The 21,868-nt window shown below is 34.6% G+C and overlaps 2 protein-coding genes and 1 long non-coding RNA gene across 3 annotated transcripts; 1 reads left to right on the top strand and 2 right to left on the bottom strand.

Annotated features, from left to right (window-relative positions):
• Positions 1 to 4,423: 4,423 nt before the first annotated feature.
• Positions 4,424 to 11,119, bottom strand: LOC129808140 (cyclin-K). Its single transcript, XM_055857896.1, has 2 exons — positions 10,263 to 11,119; positions 4,424 to 5,204 (listed from the first exon to the last, which is right to left on the bottom strand). Exons 1-2 carry the CDS (start codon positions 10,910 to 10,912, stop codon positions 4,676 to 4,678), a joined length of 1,179 nt encoding a protein of 392 aa, XP_055713871.1. The 5' UTR covers positions 10,913 to 11,119; the 3' UTR covers positions 4,424 to 4,675.
• A 2,734-nt stretch (positions 11,120 to 13,853) lies between these two features.
• On the bottom strand, positions 13,854 to 16,237 carry LOC129808127 (zinc finger protein 271-like). The gene is made up of 3 exons (XM_055857877.1): positions 15,716 to 16,237; positions 15,478 to 15,648; positions 13,854 to 15,418 (listed from the first exon to the last, which is right to left on the bottom strand). Exons 1-3 carry the CDS (start codon positions 16,085 to 16,087, stop codon positions 14,048 to 14,050), a joined length of 1,914 nt encoding a protein of 637 aa, XP_055713852.1. The 5' UTR covers positions 16,088 to 16,237; the 3' UTR covers positions 13,854 to 14,047.
• Positions 16,238 to 16,804: 567 nt separating this feature from the next.
• LOC129808168 (uncharacterized) lies at positions 16,805 to 20,927 on the top strand. The gene is made up of 3 exons (XR_008752348.1): positions 16,805 to 17,128; positions 20,671 to 20,744; positions 20,833 to 20,927. It is a non-coding gene; the product is annotated as an uncharacterized LOC129808168 (long non-coding RNA).
• The last annotated feature ends 941 nt before the right edge of the window (positions 20,928 to 21,868 follow it).

The following is a 21,868-nucleotide window of genomic DNA, read 5'->3' as shown; positions in this document are numbered from 1 at the left end:
CCCTTGCCGACAATAGGGTCATATATGACCCGAAAAATTTTACGCGCTTTTCTGGAAAATTGAGAGTAGTTTATTATATCAAAATATGCAATATACAATCTTTGGATATTCTATTTTGTGTTTCTAAAGAACTTTTTGCTGAAAAAAATAAATTAATATAAAAAATTTTGAAAAAGAAAAGTCATTTCACAAAGTTCGAAATTCGTGATTTTTGATCTCAAGTATTTTCTTTTCCTGAATATCTGGAGTCTTGAGAAAATTAGCCAAGAATCTTACATCCTTGTATTATGATGTCGTGTACAAACCGATAGATTTCAATTAATGTAAATAGTCAAAAAAAAAAGATTTTTTCCCGGGTCATATATGACCCGTCAAATCATTATTCTACCTGCCGATTTTACTCTGAGGTTTTTTGAATTTTAACGGTATATTCCAGTGTATTCAGAGAAAATCTGTAGATTTTCTGCTGAATTTCTGCTAGAAAATCTGTAGATTTTCGGCAGAATTTCTGCAGAAAATCTACAGATTTTCGGTAGAATTTCTGCCGAGAAAATCGGCATAGTGTCCATTACTTCACAAAAATATTGTTGATTTATGTAGAAACTGTAGGAGTTATAAAGAAAATGGTATGTTCTGCTTAACAAGCATTACCGATTAAACATTTTAAATAAGTAAAAAGATGCGAGCAAAAATACTAATTTTTTTAAAAATCGCCCATGGAATGATACAAAAACACGAAATTTAGGTCGACACTCTGTTTAAAGTTTTCACTTCACTTTTCTCTACTTGTAACACGGCGTCGCAGAATTCTTTATTTTATATAAACACCGTGATATCACAAAAAATAACTCTATTGAATTTTGCAAACTTCAGTGAAAAATTTTTCCATCTCTTCTGACACATCTTGTCTGGAAAGTCTGGAATGTAGAAAAAATCTACAGAAAATCGGCAGAATATCTACAGAAATTCGTCAGAGATTCGTCAGAAAATCTGCCGAAATATTCTGACGAATTTTGTCCCAAGCCCAAATAAAATTCGTAAGAATATCTACAGATATTATCTGCAGATATTCTGTAGAGGTGTAGATTTTCTCTACAGAAATCTTAAAGATATCTGCAGATATTATTTGACGGGGACCCTAATGACGTGAAAGAGTTACCCGTTATAGTTATAACTCCTACAGTTTCTACATAAATCAACAATATTTTTGTGAAGTAATGGACACTATGCCGATTTTCTCGGCAGAATTCTACCGAAAATCTGTAGATTTTCTGCAGAAATTCTGCCGAAAATCTACAGATTTTCTAGCAGAAATTCAGCAGAAAATTACAGATTTTCTCTGAATACACTGGAATATACCGTTAAAATTCAAAAAACCTCAGAGTAAAATCGGCAGGTAGAATAATGATTTGACGGGACAGTACCCGTCAAATCATTGCTCTACCTGCCGATTTTACTCTGAGGTTTTTTGAATTTTAACGGTATATTCTAGTACATTCAGAGAAAATCTGCAGATTCTCGGCAGAATTTCTCCCTAGAAAATCTGCATAACCTCCATTACTTCACAAAAATATTGTTGATTTATGAAGAAACTGTAGAAGTTATAAAGAAAATTGTATGCTCTGCTTAACAAGCATTACCGAGTACACATTTTAGATAAGTAAAAAAACTGCGAGCAAAAATACTAATTTCTTAAAAATCACCAATCGAATGATACAAAAACACGAAATTTTGGTCGACACTCTGTTTAAAGTTTTCACTTCACTTTTCTCTACTTGTAACACGGCGTCGCAGAATTCTTTATTTTATATAAACACCGTGATATCACTAAGAATAACTCTATAGAATTTTGCAAACTTCAGTGAAAAATTTTTCCATCTCTTCTGACACATCTTGTCTGGAAAGTCTGGAATGTAGAAAAAATCTACAGAATATCTACAGAAATTCATCAGAGATTCGTCATAAATCTGCCGAAATATTCTGACGAATTTTGTCCCAAGCCCAAATAAAATTCGTAAGAATATCTACAGAATTTATCTGCAGATATTCTGTAGAGGTGTAGATTTTCTCTACAGAAATCTTAAAGATATCTGCAGATATTATTTGACGGGTAGGTAGACTCTTCGATATCCAGCACTACGATATCCGGGTGACAGCTGCCAAACACTGGCGGTTGATATTCAAAATTATTTTCACTAAACATGAAGTTTGTTCATAGTGAATTAAAGTATTATTAACATTGTATCGAAGTTTTTAATACATAATTGTGATAAAAAATGAAACATAAGCACACCATGAAGAAAATTCTCTTTTTCTTTGTCAGACAGAAAATAAATTCACACTGCACAAAATAGAAAAACCGGTGATCATTCAAAAAGCCTAAATGTCATTTTGTCCCCCAGTCAGCCGGATATCGAAGAGTCTACTGTAATATTAACGATCTCACCTACACAGTAAAAAATAAGTACCACTATAATAGTAAGTAATTTTTGACATCTCTATTATAGTGGTAATTTTGGGAAAAGTGTGATTTTTAAAACGTGTAATCTTCAGCGTGTAATATTTTTTTGCGTGTAATTTCCAGCGTGTAATGTTTTTAGCGTGTAATTTGCAGAATGTAATTTTAAAAATGTGTAAAAAGGAGCGTGTAAAATTAAAACAACCTGTAATTTCTAGCGTGTAATTTTATTTTTCTTGAAAATTTCTTTTCATAATTTCTCCTTCGTCGTTTTTTAGGTTCCAGCATCAAATTTCCTCGGTTATTTGGCATGATTTCTCTATTCAGGATGAGATTATGATGATCTGTAAATTAGAAAAAAACAATCAGTTTTCAAATACGGAAAATAGAAATTTATGATTTGTAGTTCCAGGAGCGACATAGACGCTATTGTGAAAAGATTAAAATGCTAATAATAAAATCTCTTATGGATTTGAGACTCACTAAGAGCACAAAAGGGCCCCACGGGGTAGAAAAACTGAGGGAAATCGTCTATTCCGGGAATAGAATGTGGAATTGTGACAAGTTGTAACATGTTCAATACCCGTTGAAATATATGCAGATTTTCACACTGTATTTCTTAAGGATTGGACTGAAGGACTGATGATCACAAGGGGTGGTTATTGTGGGGGCCACCGGGGCCACCACTGGCAGAAAACTGCCCTTTGGACCAGAAATCCGAGGCAAAATATGCACAGTAGAAAGCAACTGAAAGTGACGCCACGTAAATTTCAATACTGGATTTTTTCAACAATCACTCACATAAAACTTTGAAAATTCACACTAGCAGGAGTATTCCACTTTTTTCTTGAGGGATTGGGTCTTTTTCGCAAAATTAGGGGCTATAAAACTCAAAAAATTAAAGAAAATACTCACCGAGATGGATGCTTCCAGCAGCTGTCAAACTATGATGGCGATTTTACACGTTTTTGAGTACATGCACCAAATTTTACACGTGACGTTCAAAAAAAGAAGAAGAGTACGAAAGAATGGGAGATTATATCGCTCCTTAGAAATTACAAAGGGTCAACTCAATCTGAGACATTTTTCAGGAGACAGCATGAAAGATTCAACTTTGTATAAATAATTATCTCAATTAAGTCTGTTAATAAAAACAATTTAATTCTTTTCTATTTGTTTGAGCATTATTATAAACATCGAAACATAAATATTTTTACCTCTCAAAATATGTTTTTTTTATGAGTTAGCTCTTTGACATTCTAAATGATGCGCAAATTTTCATGAAATTAGAATGACAAGGGATCAACTTGCTTGAGTTAGTCCCTTGTTTCACAAAAATTTGAACGATAAATCTATTTTGTGCCCCTTGACTTCAAACAAAACTGCGCAAGCGATCATAAAAATTAAAATTTTGAAAAACTTTTGTAACTACGAAATTTAATGATTCATATCATCTGAAATTTTATTAAATTCTCTGTCTGAGTGCATTAAAACCTCAAAATCGCCAAAAAGTGAGTTGGCCCCTTGTAATTTCCAATGAGCGATATGCAAAGCTTTTAAGAAAGAAAAGGATGTAAATTTTGACTTTATGAAATTTTCCTGATCTAAAGTGTGCCGGAGCCATTACTTACCAAATTTGATTTTTATGGCTTCACTCCTTTTAGATCAGGAAAATTTCATGAAGTCTAAATTCGCGTCCCTTTCTTTATTAAAAGATTTGCTTTAATCTATCTCATTCTTTCAGACTCAAAATTAGACTGAACTATATTTATTTTGGTTTGATGTTCAAAAGAAGAAGAAGAGTGCGAAAGAGTAGGATAGACATAATGCAAAGCTTTTAAGAAAGAAAGGGACGTGAATTTTGATTTCATGAAATTTTCCTAATGTAAAAGGTGTGCCGAAGAAATTCTGACAATTTTTATCAAAAATTTTGGGAAATCAGCTGCAACAACTTATTAAAAGAACTTTGTTTTGTTTATTTTTTTTTTTAATATCGTGTATTTCTTACAACTGTTGGTTGAATTATAAAATAAGTCATGTGATATCTTGCCGTAAGATAACTGACATCAATTGCCTTTTAGTATTTCACTCCTATTTATTTTCTACAACATGCTTCGCCGGGTAAACACTTTCTTCCCTGGGAAGTTTTCTTTTTCTCTCCGTTCCCTCCCATGTTTTATTGCACGGAACCGTTTTGGCTCCATGGGCTGCTACGGGCTACGTTGGTGGAGGGTAGTAGGGTTGCCGTCCAGGTGGACCTTGGTAGTAGGTAGAGGCATGAGCCGGCGGATGTCCCAGTGGCAGGGCAGATGGGGTGTAGTGCTGCGGAACAGCTGACGATGACTGTTGGAACAGGGAAGGGGGGTAAGTGGAAGAGGCGGAAGGGATGGCACCAGGCAGTGGAGGTGCTGTAGATCCATATGGCGGAGGATGGGAGTACATGGGTGGATATGGAGCAGAATAGGGATAGTGCAAATTGTCCGTAGAGATTATTTTGGGAATTGGTGCTCCGCTATCCAGTTTGTCATCTCCCATCTTCACTGGCGTCACTAATGTTGGTTCGGGCTTGGTGGCCGGTGACGCGAGATGGGCACGCTTCATGGGTGGACTTGCCTTGCTAGGTGGCAACTGTGGAGGACTATCTGGTGTTGGGGCATTATTGTTGGCCTGCTGATACAGATCTAGCACTTGATGGCAGATATCTTCTAGGATTTCCATCGTAACGTCCGCTACAAACATATCCCACCTAACAAGCATAATGACTATTTTTAGAACGTCTTATAATGCATCTTAAAAAGCTTATTGAATAGTTTAAATCTTTTGATTACTTTTCAAATTCCAAAAACATCTGTAAGTGATCATTAAGGTTTGCGGAATCTTTGTTTTTCCATTTTGTTTTTTACACTTTTGTTTTTCCCAGTTTGTCTTTGGAATCATTGTCTTCGGTAATTTTTGTTTTTTGGAAACTCTGGAATTTTTGGAAAATCTTTGGAAATCTTGTCTTTCATATATTTTAAACAAGTATATTTTATTAAATAAAATAATGATATTACAATGTTGTTTTTTGAAGTTTTTAGTTTCGTCCTTTCGGGCAAAGGGAAATTTTCTGTGTTTTGGGAAGTTTTTAGTTTCGTCCTTTCAGGTAAAGGGAAATTTTCTGTGTTTTGGGAAGTTTTTAGTTTCATCCTTCGGGCAAAGGGGAATTTTCTGAGTTTTGGGAAGTAATCAGTATCGCTTGTCGGGGCAAAGGGCAAAGGGCAATCCTCTGTGTTTTGGGAAGTTTTTAGTTTCGTCCTTTGGGGCAAAGGGAAATTTTCTGTGTTTTGGGAAATTTTTAGTTTCGTCAATTTGGGCAAAGGGAAATTTTCTGTGTTTTGGGAAATTTTTAGTTTCATCCTTCGGGCAAAGGGGAATTTTCTGAGTTTTGGGAAGTAATCAGTATCGCTTGTCGGGGCAAAGGGCAAAGGGCAATCCTCTGTGTTTTGGGAAGTTTTTAGTTTCGTCCTTTGGGGCAAAGGGAAATTTTCTGTGTTTTGGGAAATTTTTAGTTTCGTCCTTTGGGGCAAAGGGAAATTTTCTGTGTTGTGGGAAATTATCAGTATCACCTGTCGGGGCAAAGGGAAATCCTCTGTGTTTTGGGAAGTTTTTAGTTTCGTTCTTTGGGGCAAAGTGAAAATTTTCTGTGTTTTGGGAAATTTTTATTTTCGTCCTTTGGGGCAAAGGGAAATTTTCTGTGTTGTGGGAAATTATCAGTATCACCTGTCGGGGCAAAGGGAAATCCTCTGTGTTTTGGGAAGTTTTTAGTTTCGTCCTTTGGGGCAAAGGGAAATTTCCTGTGTTTTAAGAAATTTTTAGTTTCGTCCTTTGGGGCAAAGGGAAATTTTCTGTGTTTTGGGAAATTATCAGTATCACCTGTCGGGGCAAAGGGGAATCCTCTGTGTTTTGGGAAGCTTTAGTTTCGTCCTTTAAGGCAAAGGGAAATTTTCTGTGTTTTGGGAAATTGTCAGTATCACCTGTCGGGGCAAAGGGAAATTCTCTGTGTTTTGGGAAGTTTTTAGTTTCGTCTTTTGGGGCAAAGGGAAATTTTCTGTATTTTGGGAAGTTATCAGTATCGCCTGTTAGGACAAAGGGAAATTTTCTGTTTTGGGAGGTTTTTAGTTTCGTCCTTTGGGGCATAGGGATTTTCTCTGTGTTTTGGGAAGTTTTTAGTTTCGTCCTTTCGGACAAATGGTAATTTTCTGAGCAAAGGGAAATTTTTGGAAATTTATAAAATATTCCTGTGTAAAATGTGTTACAGACAAAAATTACGAAAATTGTGCAAAATGTATGAAAGACAAGATTTCCAAAGACAAACTTTCCAATAAACAAAAATTACCTAAGACAAAGATTCCAAAGACAAACTGGGAAAAACAAAATGGAAAAAACGAAGATTCCCGATCCCGATCATTACATGTTAAAAGTCATTAGGAAGAACGTGTTATCTTAAAAACCTCTTAATTTTCTTTCTGAATATAAAAAAAAAATATTGAATAAAAAACTGCAAAACAAAAGGGGTAGCAAAGCGTTCTATGCTTTGAGAAATGCTCGAACTCGTAACTATGCCTCAAAAGTAGGGTAAACTGGGGCAAAAACTAACAAAACGGATATTTTATTTATTTTTTACAAACTACTCGAACGCCCCAGAAATTTCTAATTAGCGCAGTTTTATAGGAAATTTACCGCTCTACAACTTTGTGAAAGTCATTTTCCTCTATTTTCTAAGGAAATATATTTATCGAGCTAATTTCTAAAACGTAATTTTGTGACCATTCTCAAATATGCTGGGGCAAATAGTATCAGGCACGAGGTATTGTCACATTTTGATTCACTTTATTACGGATTTCCGTAAATTAAAAAAAAACCTAGATGATATATTTTCATAGGAAATTTATTCCCTTTTGTAAAACACAGTTTTCTCTATCTTAACGAGAAAAGCTCTTTTCAAGCTATTTTAGAATAAATCACACAAGAGACTGCAAATCGTTTGACCAATGCAAACAACAAGCGGCGAGACATGGCAATGACGTTGCTTTTCGGCGTGAGATCTCAGAAATTGCTTCGGTTTGTTACTTTTTGCCCCATACCTTTTGTTACTTTTTACCCCAAGTGGTTCTTTTTTAATTAAAAGGATTTCTGGAGAAAAGAATCTTTGTAAAATTCTAAAACAGATAGCGGCTTCGTATTCAAAGAATCCAAATCATTTAGGAAATATTCACCAGTAGTGCATCAATTTTGAAAAATAAGTAGATAATAATTGATATCTTCTGTAAGGAAAATGTTGTGTCACCTTCAATGCATCTTATTGCCATTCTCTGATATATCGGTTGCTCACATGAATTTTAGCCTTAAAACGTAAATGGCTTATTTTCTTGATTTTTTTTGCCTTTACGCAAGGGAACAACTATAAATGACGTCTTTGGGTATGTCCGAGATAAATTCGCGTCACAACAGTACTTTTGTATCATTTTCCGTTTATCGGTTTCCAAACGGTTGAACCGATTCATGAATCACTCAAAAGATCACCCAAATTTAGGAATTGTAAAACTGATTTTATGATAAAAATTAGGGTAAATGTCCTAATTCAAAACCATTTCCAAACACTTTAACTTTGACAGAAGACTCAAGACATTAAGTTCATATTTTTTCTGAAAAGAATTACATAAATTTGCTCCACGACTCTTCTAGAATGTTACAGATTAGTAAGAATTCTTTAGATATATTTTGAAAACTTCTTAAATACAAGAAAAAACACAAGTGCAAAATGCTTCTATTGGAAACAAATTAATCTAAAAGGAGACAAGGGAAAGTTTCTAATTGGAGACAAACAGTGTAAGTGAAACCGCAACGAAAGGCTTCCAAAACCTTCTTGAGTTGCTCTTGACTGCAGGATTTGTTCTTATTCCTGGTCTTTTCTCTTTTCCCATCTAAAACAATAAGAAAATCCCTCAAAAAAATCATATTTTCAGGGTTTCCTATTGAAGCATTTGCAGACACTTCAGAAAAACCCTTTTTGTTTACGAAATAGGTAATTATTTCATTTGAAAACTTCACGTACTGTTAACAATGAAGATTATCACTTAATTTAACTAAAATTAACCAGAAATATGACATAAATATTAAACAAAACGAATAAACAACGGTCAATTTATTGTGTTTTTCATTGGAAAACATGGTCAATCGATAAAAAATTCGATGCTGAAAAGGTACACTTTTAATTTTTCTGAGAAATTAACAAATTAAATTTGTGAATATGAATGGATTTTCGCTTTATTTAAAGCAAAATTAACTAAATAATGAAACTGTGTTATAGAAAATATATAAATATAATAATTTAGTACTGTATTTATCATGAAAACAATGATGTTTCCATTTGGAGTAGCGAAAAATTTCCATTTGGAGCAGGTTTTGAATTAGCTTAATTTACCCTAAATATCAGGTTTTTTTATCGGGTTAGAACCAATTGAATCCTATTCAGACTTGACAAAAATCCAAGACCTCGTGAACGAATCCAAAAATGAGGCTATTCGGTTGAGAAATACGTTATCTTGAGCTTTTTTAACCTTTTTCCTTGAAAAATCGTTTTTAGGAATAAATTAACGGTGTTCTCGTATAAGGGAGAAATGTCTGCCTATAAATTCGTCTAAAGGTCTAAAGTGTACGACATATCAAAAATGAAAAAATGCACGTCATTTTATAAAGGGTCCTCGAAGGTCCTCAGTCTCTATCTCTAACCATTTGGCCTCTAGGTCTTATGACAGCCGAATGGACAGATGACTCCGATGACAAAATTTAATGGAAATTTTTGTTTTGTCCTAGTGCTATTCAATTTATTAAACAAAATTATTTAAATAAATTTAAATTAGATATTACGGTGTTATGTTTTTGACATTTCGTCAGTTAAATCAGCATTTGTCGTGACTTCCTTTTGACAACTTTTCAGGAGACGAAATTTTCAGTTCAGCATTATTTTTCTTAAAAATGAGCCCCGAATGCGATATTTTTGAATCAAAATAATAAAAGTGGCACTAATAAACTGTAAGCTAACTCGAGAAAATCTTTATAAAATTATTTTAAAGCTGAGATATTGAGATATATGTTCGATGAAACACAATAAGATTTTATCGTAACTTACATCGTTTATAAAGCCGTAACTTCCAATGTATGGAGATCTTGGAAGGTACGACAATTTTCTAAAATGCATTATATCAATTTGAATGACTCTAGTGATAATAAGCGTCTTTATTTGACTAAATTAGTCAATTAAACTATTATCCCTGTCCCTAAAAGCTATTATTTCATAAATTTTATTGAATAAATTTTGTGCGTCGTGTCGCTTGTTTTGTTTTGAATTAATGACAGATGGGCAGGGATTTTTTCTTACTTTTTTCTCACAAATATCGAATTAAAATGATTTAATGTTGCATTATTCGCACTGTCTTTGAATATTTGGAAGAGTTTGTGAACGTTTTAATGAGAAATATTAAATTTTTGCTGCAAATTACAAGCTACGCAAACGAGCTAAAAAAGTTACGACAAATGCTGATTTAACTGACGAATTTAAATGAGAGTGAGTGAGATCTAGATCTAGTCATCTCGCTCATTCTCATGGAAAATTTTGAAAACATGTTTACAAACAAAAGTTATTGTGCGCTGGTCATTATTTATAATAAAATTGGCTACGCCTTTACGTATTTCATCTAAAAACGATTTTTTCCTAGAATCCCTCTGTTGATAAATTATCCCAATAACAAGTGACAGTACTCACCATCTCAGATGATTTGGCTGCTTTCCTGTCCAATCTGTTACGGTGAATTTGCTGAGTTTGCTAGCCAGGTGAATCAGAGCCACTGCAATGATTTCGGGCTCCCACTGAAGGCAAACCGTGGTGCTGAGGGAGTCATTGACAAAATTCCACGCCATCTGGACCATCTTCTGCAATTTGGTACTGTCCCCCTTGAAGCACTTGGCATACTTGACGAGAAATCCATACGGATGATCAACCTGCAGGTCAAATTTGATTGTCTGCAGGAGGATTCTCTCCAGGGTCATGACTTCCTCCTTGGGATCGTCTCCAAATGACAAAAACTTCTGTTCCGACAGAAGTCCCTTGGCTGTCTTGATGATGTCTTTGACTTTCTTAGGAGTCTCCTCCACTTTCCCAGCCAGCAGAAGACAGCAACATGCTGTGACGTAGCGCGGAAAGGTGCGAAAGGAGTGAAACATGTAGAACCGGTGAAAATATACAATCCCCGTGGCCATGGTATTGTGCCCCAGACCCATGGCAGTACCACATTCCATAATAAAGCGCGCCCCCTCTTTCCGGTAGCGTCTTTCTGTGTCAAAATCGATACCCTCCTTCACTGAGGGTGTATTTCTCAGATCCTTCTTCTCATAGTACCAGCAAGGCATTTTCATTGTCTTGCCGAATTTCTGAACAGTTTAACCACCAAACTATCAGTATACTTTCACTCTTAGGATTATCTACTACACCTCATGGAATATTTCAGCACATTTCTCCCTGCACATTTCGCACAATTTGTTGTTTATCTTTTACCACCACTGACAGCTTTTAGTACATGTTGTTACCGTGGCGCTGTGGATATAAAGAAGCACTATGTAGTTGAGGATTCTTATCGTTTGGAGCGCTGGCATCGTTCAGTTGAACTGCAATCGCGTGTTTGAAAATGTTGCTGCGATTTTCTTTCTGATAATATTTCTTCATATTTCTCAAAAATTATTATCTGTAAAGTGTGCAAAAGTATTTTAAAACCTAGCTAAAGTGTAGCTTGTAAAGTTTTGAATATAACTATTTGCAAATATAATATTCTAATAGAATAATTCGTTGTAAAGGGAATTTGATAGCATAAGTGGTTTGGAATTAAAAATGGCTTCCTTTATGGTTGCAAATTGTGCATGTCGTCAGTTAAATCAGCATTTATCGTAACTTCATTTTTGCGATTTTGAGATATATACATTTTTGGAATCAGCGTAATTTTGTTTATTAAACGCACTTGTGAAAAAAAAACTTTTATAAGCCCAATAAAAATTATTTTAAACAAAAATTATCGTAAGTGCCCTTAATTAAGAAAAATTTATCAGAATTTGTCGTAACTTCCATTTTTGGGGAAGTTACGACAAATTTCCATACAAAATTTTCAATAATCAGCATTTGCCGTAACTTCTTTTGCTTTTTCGCGTGCCTTGTAATTTGCAGCAAAATTGCAATATTTCTCAATAAAACGTTTATAAACTCTTCCAAATATCGAAAGACAGTGCGAATAGTGTAACATGAATTCTTTTTAATTCAATATTTGCGAGAAAAAAGTGAGAAAAAATCCCTACCCATCTGTCATTAATTCAAAACAAAACAAGCGACGTGGCGCACAAAATTTATTCAATAAAACTTATGAAATAAAAACTTTTAGGGACAGGGATAACAGTATTATTGACTAATTCAGTCAAAAAAAGGCGCTTATTATCACTAGAGTAATTAAAATTGATATAATGTGTTTTTGAAAATTGTCGTAACTTCCAAGATCTCCATATATTAGAAGTTACGGCTTTATAAACGATGCAAGTTACGATAAAATATTACTGTGTTTTTTCTAACATATATCTCAATATCTCAGCTTTTATATCATTTTATAAAGATTTTTTCGAGTTAACTTACAGTTTATTAGTGCCACTTTTATTATTTTGACTCAAAAGTATCGCATTCGGGGCTCATTTTTAAGGAAAATAATGCTGAACTGAAAATTTCGTCTCCTGAAAAGTTGTCAAAAGGAAGTTACGACAAATGCTGATTTAACTGACGATGTGTGCATCAAATAAAAAAGTGTAGGGAACCGAGGGAACCCATAAAGGGGAAAATTTCCAGTGGCTTTGATATCAAATTCCGCGTATTCCATTGAATTTAACGTTAAATTTCTGGAAAAACTTATCCCAGCAAAAAATGCGGAATAAGGAATCACTAGGAAAAATTCCTCGGAATTTTCCAGTATTTTTCCTTGGTAAATTCCACGAAAATTCTCCATAGTATATTTTCAAGGAAATTCCCATTGATTTATTGTGTGGTAGATTTTTAGTGGTATATTTCCCAGGAAATTTATGTGGATTTATAATACGAATTTTCCACAAAAGAAAATGGAACACAAATGAAGCTTTTACATGCATCTCAAATTTTAATTTCATTTTCGCCAGGAAATAAGCAGGAATTTTCCTACAAAAAAGGAGATGTGTTGCTGTATAATCCGTGAAAAATTCATAGGAAACTTCTGGAAACTTGTATGTTTACAGGATCATTGGCGCATATTTCTCCTTATCGGAATGGTTTCTGGCCTTCTTCCGAGAAAGACCATCGAGAGGGGAGGCACACGTTTTGAGGCTCCGCGGCCAAGAAGCGAAGCTTTCAAAAGGTCGATATACTGGCTGGCTCCAACAATTGTAAATAACCTCAGTGAAAAAAATTAATTTTTTGACTCCAAGTAGTGTGAAATCATTTTTGTTGAATGACTTTTATGATCAAGATGGAGACTCTAAAAGTGTCTAAATATGCTACATGACTGATTATTGAAATAATTGTTTATACATATCTCTAATTGTTAATATTTCTCTTTGAGCCGAACAGTCACCATAATGGCTAGGCTCTCGTATCTTCCGGTTGGCATCTGCTCCTTTTACCCCAGTGGACTTAAGGGGTCACTTATAACAATCGGAATCAAAATATATTGATTTATTGATAACCGAGCAATTTCTGCGGCTAATGGTCTCTACGGTCTCTACACACCAGAGAAATTTATGTCCGTATTAAAGCAAATTTCCTAGGCTTGTGTAGGAAAAACTCTACAATACGTAGAGGTCATAATGGACTTAACACATTAAAACACAAGACAAAAAAATGTAGATACTAGTATAAAATGCAAAGTGCAGATATTCTCATCAAAAAACTAATAATAATAATAATAATTTATTGCCAATCTCCATTTTTTGCGTCTGCTGCCGACTTCAAAACCGACTTCACCGGGTAAGACGGCAGAAAACCCCGGATCACTAGTCGTATAAGCCGCTGATAATATTACAATAAGTGATATAACAAAATAACTATATCAGTGTAAAACAAATTAAAGTTTACATAGCATTAACAAATTGTAAAAAAATACAGCAAACAATGACAGTCATCGTGGCGAAAAAATGGAAAGGAAATCAGCAGCTGGACTCCGTGAAGGAGTTCGTGTCGCTGCCGACGAGTCAAAAACGAACTATAGAATAGGGAAATATATATATAATATAAAAGACGACTTAACTAAAATGCAAGAGGAATTGTGATAAACACATTAATAGGGAAACAACTTCTGAATTAATTTAGCTGAGATTCTTTGTTTCATTTCGTAAGCGTTCTACAACAGTTCTATAGGACTTATAAATTCATTTATATTTAGATACTTCATATTAAGATTTTTAACTGAATAACTATTTTTTTTACATAATTTCATGTTTATTAGAACAGAAAGATATTGCAAAATTCACAAAGCTGATCACTCCAGTAGTTACTCAATTGCCCGATAACACCTTTTTCTTAATATTTTCCTCATTTTCGGTCACTTCGAGCTGGTTTTTCTCTTGAATTTTCAGATGTAAGTCATTGGAGTGAACATTTGAAAAGTGTTTCTTCAAAACACGAGGATTGCTGAATTTTTCAGGACATGCACTGCAGGTATATGGTTTTTCACCAGTGTGCAATCGCATATGAGCCTTATAATTGCATTTTTCCCTGAACAACTTTTCACATACTAGACACTTAAAAGGCTTCTCACCCGTATGCAGTAGCATGTGCTTCTTGAGGTGAGTTCTCTGGCGGAACGCAGACTCACATGTATTGCATTTGAATGGCTTTTCTCCAGTGTGCTGCCGAATATGAGATTTCCGGGTGTTGTGTTCACGGAAACACCGATCGCAGTATGGGCATTTGTAGGGTTTTTCTCCTGTGTGACCTCGCATATGGGATAAATGTTCTGATAAATGTTTGGAAATTTTTCCACATATAGCGCATACGTGTGTTTTCATTTGATTTCTCTTCGCATATTTATATTTCCTTAAGAGCCGTTTCTGCATGTCCTCCGTGCGTTCTTCGGGTGGAATATGTCTCCATTTGTGCATTTCAAGTGAACGTTGACTTTTAAAAGTCTTGTGACACACATCACAGTCTTTTTTGGTATCCTCATGTATCCACATGTGAGCATTGCGTTCGGTGGACTGAGAAAATGATTTTTCACATACATTGCAGACGTAATCGCGGCGTTTCTCATGTACTGTCCGAATGTGACGATTGAGATTGGCACGATCGGAAAATTCAACCTGGCAGAATTGGCAAATGCAGGGTATACCCTGATGCTTTCTATTGTGTTGATCCAATTGATAGCCATTCTTCAGGTTTTTCTTGCAAACTCGGCAGTAGTATTTCCTTTTTCTTTTACCGTTGTCGTGTACTATTGGCAGTTCTTCAGTGTCCTTTCGAGCCGAGCTATCTTCTTCAATATTGATACTTTGAACATTATTTGTGGTTTCTTTATGATGTGGAATATCCATGGGTTCAGACTCATTCATTGGTATTTGTGTTTCTTTCAAACTAGATTCATTTTCTACTGTGTCAACTTCTGTAAGATCGTCCGCCCAATAGTCCTCGCCATCACTATTTTCGTTTTGTTGATCTTTGTTAGTCAACACGTTTGAAACATTTTCAACTAAACTGGTATTTTCATAAGGATTTTTATCTTCAGTCTTCAGGTGTTCCTCCTTTCGTGGTATCATATCTATAAGCTTTCTGTAGGTAATTTCACATTGTGTTCGGAATGAGGTCAAATCTTCTAATTTATCTCCACAATGTGGACAAATAAATTTTAGTAATTGATCTCTTTCATCATCCTGAAATTTACGTAACATTTCTAAAAAATAATTTTAAAAAATGCCAAGAATTTACTTACACTTGGGCACATTAACTTAGATAATTTCTCACGAAAATGAATATTCGGTTCTGATGAAATATCAATCAATTCATCCGTAGATTCGCAAATTCTGCACAAGTGAAAATCATTTACAGTGGAGATTACTTTCACATCGATATCAATTGGGTTTTCCTCTGACTCTAGCTTCACCTATAAATTAGAAAAAGTACATTTATAATATTTTAACTTCGTCCTTAATAATTAGTTTCAGGTTTACCTCAAAGTCCGTAAGGTTGAGATAAATTTCATGAAATAGTTGGCTATTATCCTTCGATGTGTTACTTGGTAGTGTTTCTGTTAAGGGAGGATGAGGACTTCCCGGAAATATCGATGGAACAGCATTGTCATTTAATTTGGGTTTAGATAGTGGAACAGTAGTCAGTTTTCCATCCAATCGATGGTATCTTTCAAAATCATGTGGCGTGAAATGATACAGGCATATTCTATTGTTGGCTGTTGGCTTAAAATCTGGCCGACCTATAGCCCTAAGCCATTTCTCTCTCAATCCAGGAGAGATAGGAAAAGCAAATGTTCGTCGTTTCGGATCAACAGATCCACTTTTGCAATTTGGTACTGAGCACTTTTTCATTTTATTCTGTTGTTGATTTTAATTATTGAAAAATCACCATTTAACAATTTTAATTATGCATTTTAATTTTTCACAATCCCATGATTTTATTTTGTTTATGTTTTGACATTTGCGATAGCGATTTATGTGTGTGTTTATGTGAGTAAGTGAGCCTAAGGCATTTTAGCGGCGGCAATAAACCGGCTCGGTTGTCAGATGAATCGTTATTTCAAAATCTCAAATTAACGATCTTATGGGCATGGGCTGGACGGACGTCTTACCGTTACGACAGACTAAAATCCAGATTCAGAGACGACTAAGCTCGTGCAACAGTAGACTCTCTCTCAATTGGGCATTTGGGGCAAAATGTCATCCGGTTTATCGACTGATTTGGGCGTCAAAGCCTTTGTAAATTCCACAAAAAGCGTTCAATTATAAAGAATCACGATAAAATAGGAAGAACTACAGCAAATTTGAGCAAATTAGCTTCATAATTAACCGTGAAAATTGTCAACAAAATTTTTCGCCCGATTGAAAAAGAGCCGATTGAGCGAGAGTCTACTGTAAGTTAATTTCTGACACTACAAACATAGCTTAGCATTTACTGGGACTCACAAAACAAAATTTTTGAGGGTTAGGGGAAGTGTCCCTATAGCCGATCGGGCGCAAAGTTTCAGAGTAACAGAAAAATCCATGGAATTTATCTTCTATTTTTCCGCGTGAGTTTCCGTGGAAAAAAACGCTAATATTCCGCTTGGAATTCTGCGGAGTTATCGGTTTGTTTTCGTGTGGATTTCCTTGAAGAAAAATCCACGGTATTTTCTTGCAACATATCTGAGACCATTCCCTGGAAATTGATTCAAAATTTCCTTTAAATATTCCGAGTACAATTTCCTTTCCATTTCCGGCTAAGAATCCATGGAATTGTACGCAAATTTTCCTTTTAATTTCTTTGAGGCCTCGAAAAAGTGAATAGAGGCCTCGAAAAAGTCACCTTTTTCAGTTCCACGCGTGCAGTGAAAGTGAAAAGTAGTGCTCCCGCAAGGAATTTACTGATTTTTGGTAAGTGCGATATCATTTTGAACCCCTTTACCTTGTGAAATGTCTCGGCAAAGAGAAGCCAAAAACTTTCTTGATAAAGATGCAGCCCGCAAAAGGAGGACAAGACAAGTCCGCAAAGATTTATTGCGCGACTATCCGGAAACATTAAATGCGCTCGAGAAAAGACTTTGTGCTGGACCACTTTCAGGGATGGGTTTTTCGCGTCTAGAAAATTCATCTGAATTGTATGTGGGTTATCGGGAGAATTTAGATACAGTCGGTGCAGTAGGATTTTGTCACTCACACGTCCCAAACCAAATATCAGCACAATCGTCCCAGTTTCAGCTGCCTGTGGTGCCTGTGATACCCAAGAATTTGGACTTTGAAAATCCGTTTGAGAATTGTCAATTTGCCTCTGTTTCCGAGATGGATTTACCGTGTCCAGGGAATTCCCCTTCAACATCCCAGTGGCGTGGGCAAAAATCAGGTGCAGTCCAAACGTCCGTCTCTTATACAATAACTTCTGAAGCTCCCCAAATGTATACAGCACCCCAGAATGTCAGTATTGAAAATCCATTGGAAAGTTGCGGTGTTCTTTTTCCGGAAGATAATTTTTCTCCCCTAATGGATTATTCCGAAGCACACCCAGGATCAGATGTCCAAGATGAATACATCAGCGGAATTTCTCCCATTGCAACCAATTGCGAACATTTCGATTTTCAAAACGAAAATGCCGGGAAAAAGGATATTGATATTAGAAAACGCTTCCAAACAATAGTCGTAGAAGAAAAATTATCAAGATCTGCTACGGAGAAAATTCTTGAACTCTTCCGGGATTTGGGTTATACAGAAATGCCAAAAACAAGAGCCACACTCATCCAGACACCACGCAATAAAATCAGTACCAGAGAAGTTTCAAATGGGGAATATTTTCATTTCGGAATTCAAAATTTTTTTTCAAAGTTACCCGGAAATTCACATATTAAAATGCTTGACGTTATTGTTATTAATGTAAACACTGATGGCCTTCCCCTTTTCGAGACCACAAAATTATGGTCAATTCTTGGACATATTTCTGGAGAAACCAGAATGTCTCCATTTCTTATAGGCGCGTTTGTTGGTCATGAAAATCCAAAAGATCCAGATTCGTTTCTCGCGGAATTTATTGACGAAGTAAATAAACTTATTGAGCACGGAGTTTACGTTACATCCGAAATGGTGCTCAAAGAATTTAAAATCGGTTTTTTTTGTTGTGATTCACCAGCTCGAGCTTTCATTACCGGTGTAAAAAATGTGAATGCGTTAAAAGGTTGTTTTCGTTGTGATCAAGTTGGTTATACAATTGCTCATACGACTGTTTTTCAAACTTTCATTGCTAATAAGCGCAGTAATTCTTCGTTTCGTGATCGTGTTGATCCAGGACATCACAATTTTCCAACAGAAATTTCTGGAATCGAAAAAATCCCGACACTTGACATGGTGAATCAAATCGTTGTTGATCCCATGCATACGATAGATCTGGGCGTAAGTAAAAGAATTATAGAATTTATTTGCTCTGGTAAACGCATTAATTTTCGTTTGCGTCCACACGGTCTTGCGAACCTGAATATGTTTTATATCGGTTTGGCACCTTTTGTTCCTACGGATTTTAATCGTAAACCACGATCTTTTGATGATTTGTGCCATTGGAAAGCCACAGAATTTAGATTATTCGGTTTTTACACAGGATTGCTTGTTGCCCATGATTTCTTTCCGGATGAATACTATAAGCATTTTCTTTTGTACTTCTGTGCCATCCGACTAATGAGTACTTCAGATATTACACCCGAAGATATCTCTCTAGCTAGGGATTTTCTTAATAGTTTTGTTCAAGAATATGCAGATTTTTATGAACGTCGAAGTGTCACCTACAACGTTTATGCCCTACTACATCTCCCCGAAATCGTTGAGGTCTACGGGTCGCTTGACACCTTCTCAGCATATCGCTTTGAAAATTTTTTGCAACATATCAAGAGAAAAATCACGAAGAAGCATCAAATCCTACCTCAATTATATAACAGAATGGAAGAAGAGTTTGCGATCATGCCTTTAAAATATGTGGGAATCCTTCATACTCTGATCAGTTCCGTTTGACGACTCCTTATTTTGGTGCAAACTTTGCTTACCGCACATGCATTTTTTCTACATATGAAATCACAGCAAATGAAAGAGATGGTTGTTGTGAAATTGATAATAATTTCGCAATTTCTATAGTAGGCTTTTGCGATTATGATGGTGTCAAAGGAGTAATTGGGCGCAGATATCAGGATCACAATCCGTTCTTTCTTTCACCTGTTAATTCGACTACCGTTGGCATTTATAAAGTAACCACTTTGGCTGATGATGCAGATTTTTATGCAATTTCACGTATAACAGGAAAATTCATGCGCCTTCCTCATCAAAACACAATTGTTCTTATTAAATTATTACATGAAAACATGACGGAATAATTCTATAACATAGTGGGTAGCACTTAAAGTCTTTTTCGAGCATTTGATTTTTAAAAGTAACTTGTAAGTTGGTGATGGTGGTTTCCCTTGTACTTCCAATAATTTAGATTATAATAGTAAATTTTAAGTTGATGGTTCTTTATATTATTTTCTAGCAATAAGTAAAAAGTTCATTTTTTATTGTGGTGATGGTGGTTTTCCTTAATATTTTTTTGCAATAGTTTGTATTGCGAGAAAATTTTAAGTTGATGATTCTTTATATCGCACTTCCACTATTTTAGTGTTTTTTTTTAGGATTCTTTTTCAAACCCTAGTTTACAAAATGGCGTTTTTAAAATTTCCTCATATATATTGATGAAATTTTGAAATTTTTGCAAAGAATCACTAATATAACGGAAGTGTTATTATTTTGTAGCAATCATTAAAAATCTAATTTTTAAGCTGGTGATAATAGATTATTTTAAATCTTTTTCTTGCGATAATTTAAAATGTAAGTAAGTAAGTAAATGTAAATGTTGCTGGTCTGGTCTGGTTTTACGCTATATATTCTCCTTAAGGTTAAGATAAAGAAAGATTAAAGTTTTATTATAATTAAACATAATTTCAGAACTATGGATTTCCATTTCTCAATATTACTTTTCAGTATTTAAAGATTAAAAAGGTATTTGCGAACAGGTTTAAAGTTAATATTAAGGGATTTTACATTTTCTTTGAAGCCTTGATATTGCAAAATTTGATAGGCTTTTTTTAAGATTGAACGAAATATTATATTTTAAATTAAAATATTTTTTAAGAATACGAATCCGTTTTGCAATACTGCGTTTAACGCTTTAAGGACGTTGGGGTAAAAATTGGTGGGGGGGTCAAAACAAAACCACTTTCTAACTTTTAAGAGCGAAACATATCTTTAGAAGACCGTAGGAAAAATTTCATTTTTGGTTCACCGGTGACCCAATCGTCCTTAAAGGGTTAAATATTTATCTCAGGTTTGAAAATACTATACCTATCATTAAGATCTTAATTTGTACTTTTACGTGAGTTATTAAATTGAGCAAATAGCTTCGCTTTTTCTAGAGTTTGTTTTTCATACCCCCACACAACAAAAATGGCCGTTGAGATGGTGGACCTCGAAATGGCTTCCTCATCAAGTAAGTAGTGTAGTACATAAAAATTGATAAAATTTCTTTACGACAATAATTTATTTAATTTATATAATTTATTTAATAATTTATTTAGCACTACGTCCTGCGAGACCAAGTTTCCCAATATTTGATATGGCGGGCCTTCTAGAGGTCAACAAGTCATGGCAGCACGATTTGACGTCAAGGAATAGACTGATAAAAAAATTTGTATTAGAAAAAGATACAAGGATTGACGGAAGTGTCTCATGTTTATTTATCATAGAATTTTGCCTAAAATTTATTTTTATATGTGAATTATTTTTATTGTCTATCTTGTTAAATGAAACGACATTCATAATGCTAAATGAAACCTCTTTCAATAATTTAGAAAAATATAAATTACTATAGGGTAAAGTCGTCTGCCTTTGAATGCAGCAGCCTTTAAATATTTCAATTTTTCTCTTATTTCCCAAAACTAAAGTTCCAGTCTGTAAACTATACTTAATACTATTACATATTTTTTATTAACTTTGATTAATAAACTCAAATTTTTATTCTGGGAAATAAGAGAAAAACTGAAATATTCAAAGCTGCTGCATTCAAAGGCGGACGGATTAATCATTTAAGTTTATGATGCAAAAAAAATTAATTTTTAAAATGAAGTAGAAATAATAATACTGAAATTGACCTCAGATTTATTAGGTGAGATTTTTAACAATTCCTAGAGCTTAATATCTCCTAAACTAAGAGAGATATTGACTTGCGGTTTATGGCAAATATATAAAGGCCCAAAAGAATTTCTTAAAATGGCTATAACTTCGGTTCTAATTATCAGAATTTAAAAAATGAAGATATTTTAAGAAGGATAAAAAAATTCAATTTTCTGAGTTAAATATCTCAAAAACTTTTTTGTGCATCCGACTCAATTTTTAGGGTTGTAGCCGCACATTATACCTTTCAAACAAAAAATACTTAAGTCGATCGATAACCCCTGACCCGAGCTATAAAGGGTCAATGTTCGAAAGTTAGTCGGCCTATATCTCCGGTTTTAATTAAAATTTTGGGTTTTTGTCGCTACAGGTAGCGCTGCAATGGTATCAAAATTTAAATTAATTTTTCTCAAAAACGCCATTGGTCATTTTGATAAAATT

Source organism: Phlebotomus papatasi, chromosome 3 (assembly GCF_024763615.1).
Source record: "Phlebotomus papatasi isolate M1 chromosome 3, Ppap_2.1, whole genome shotgun sequence".
NCBI lineage: Eukaryota > Metazoa > Arthropoda > Insecta > Diptera > Psychodidae > Phlebotomus > Phlebotomus papatasi.
This window is presented reverse-complemented; position numbering and strand designations above follow the sequence as displayed.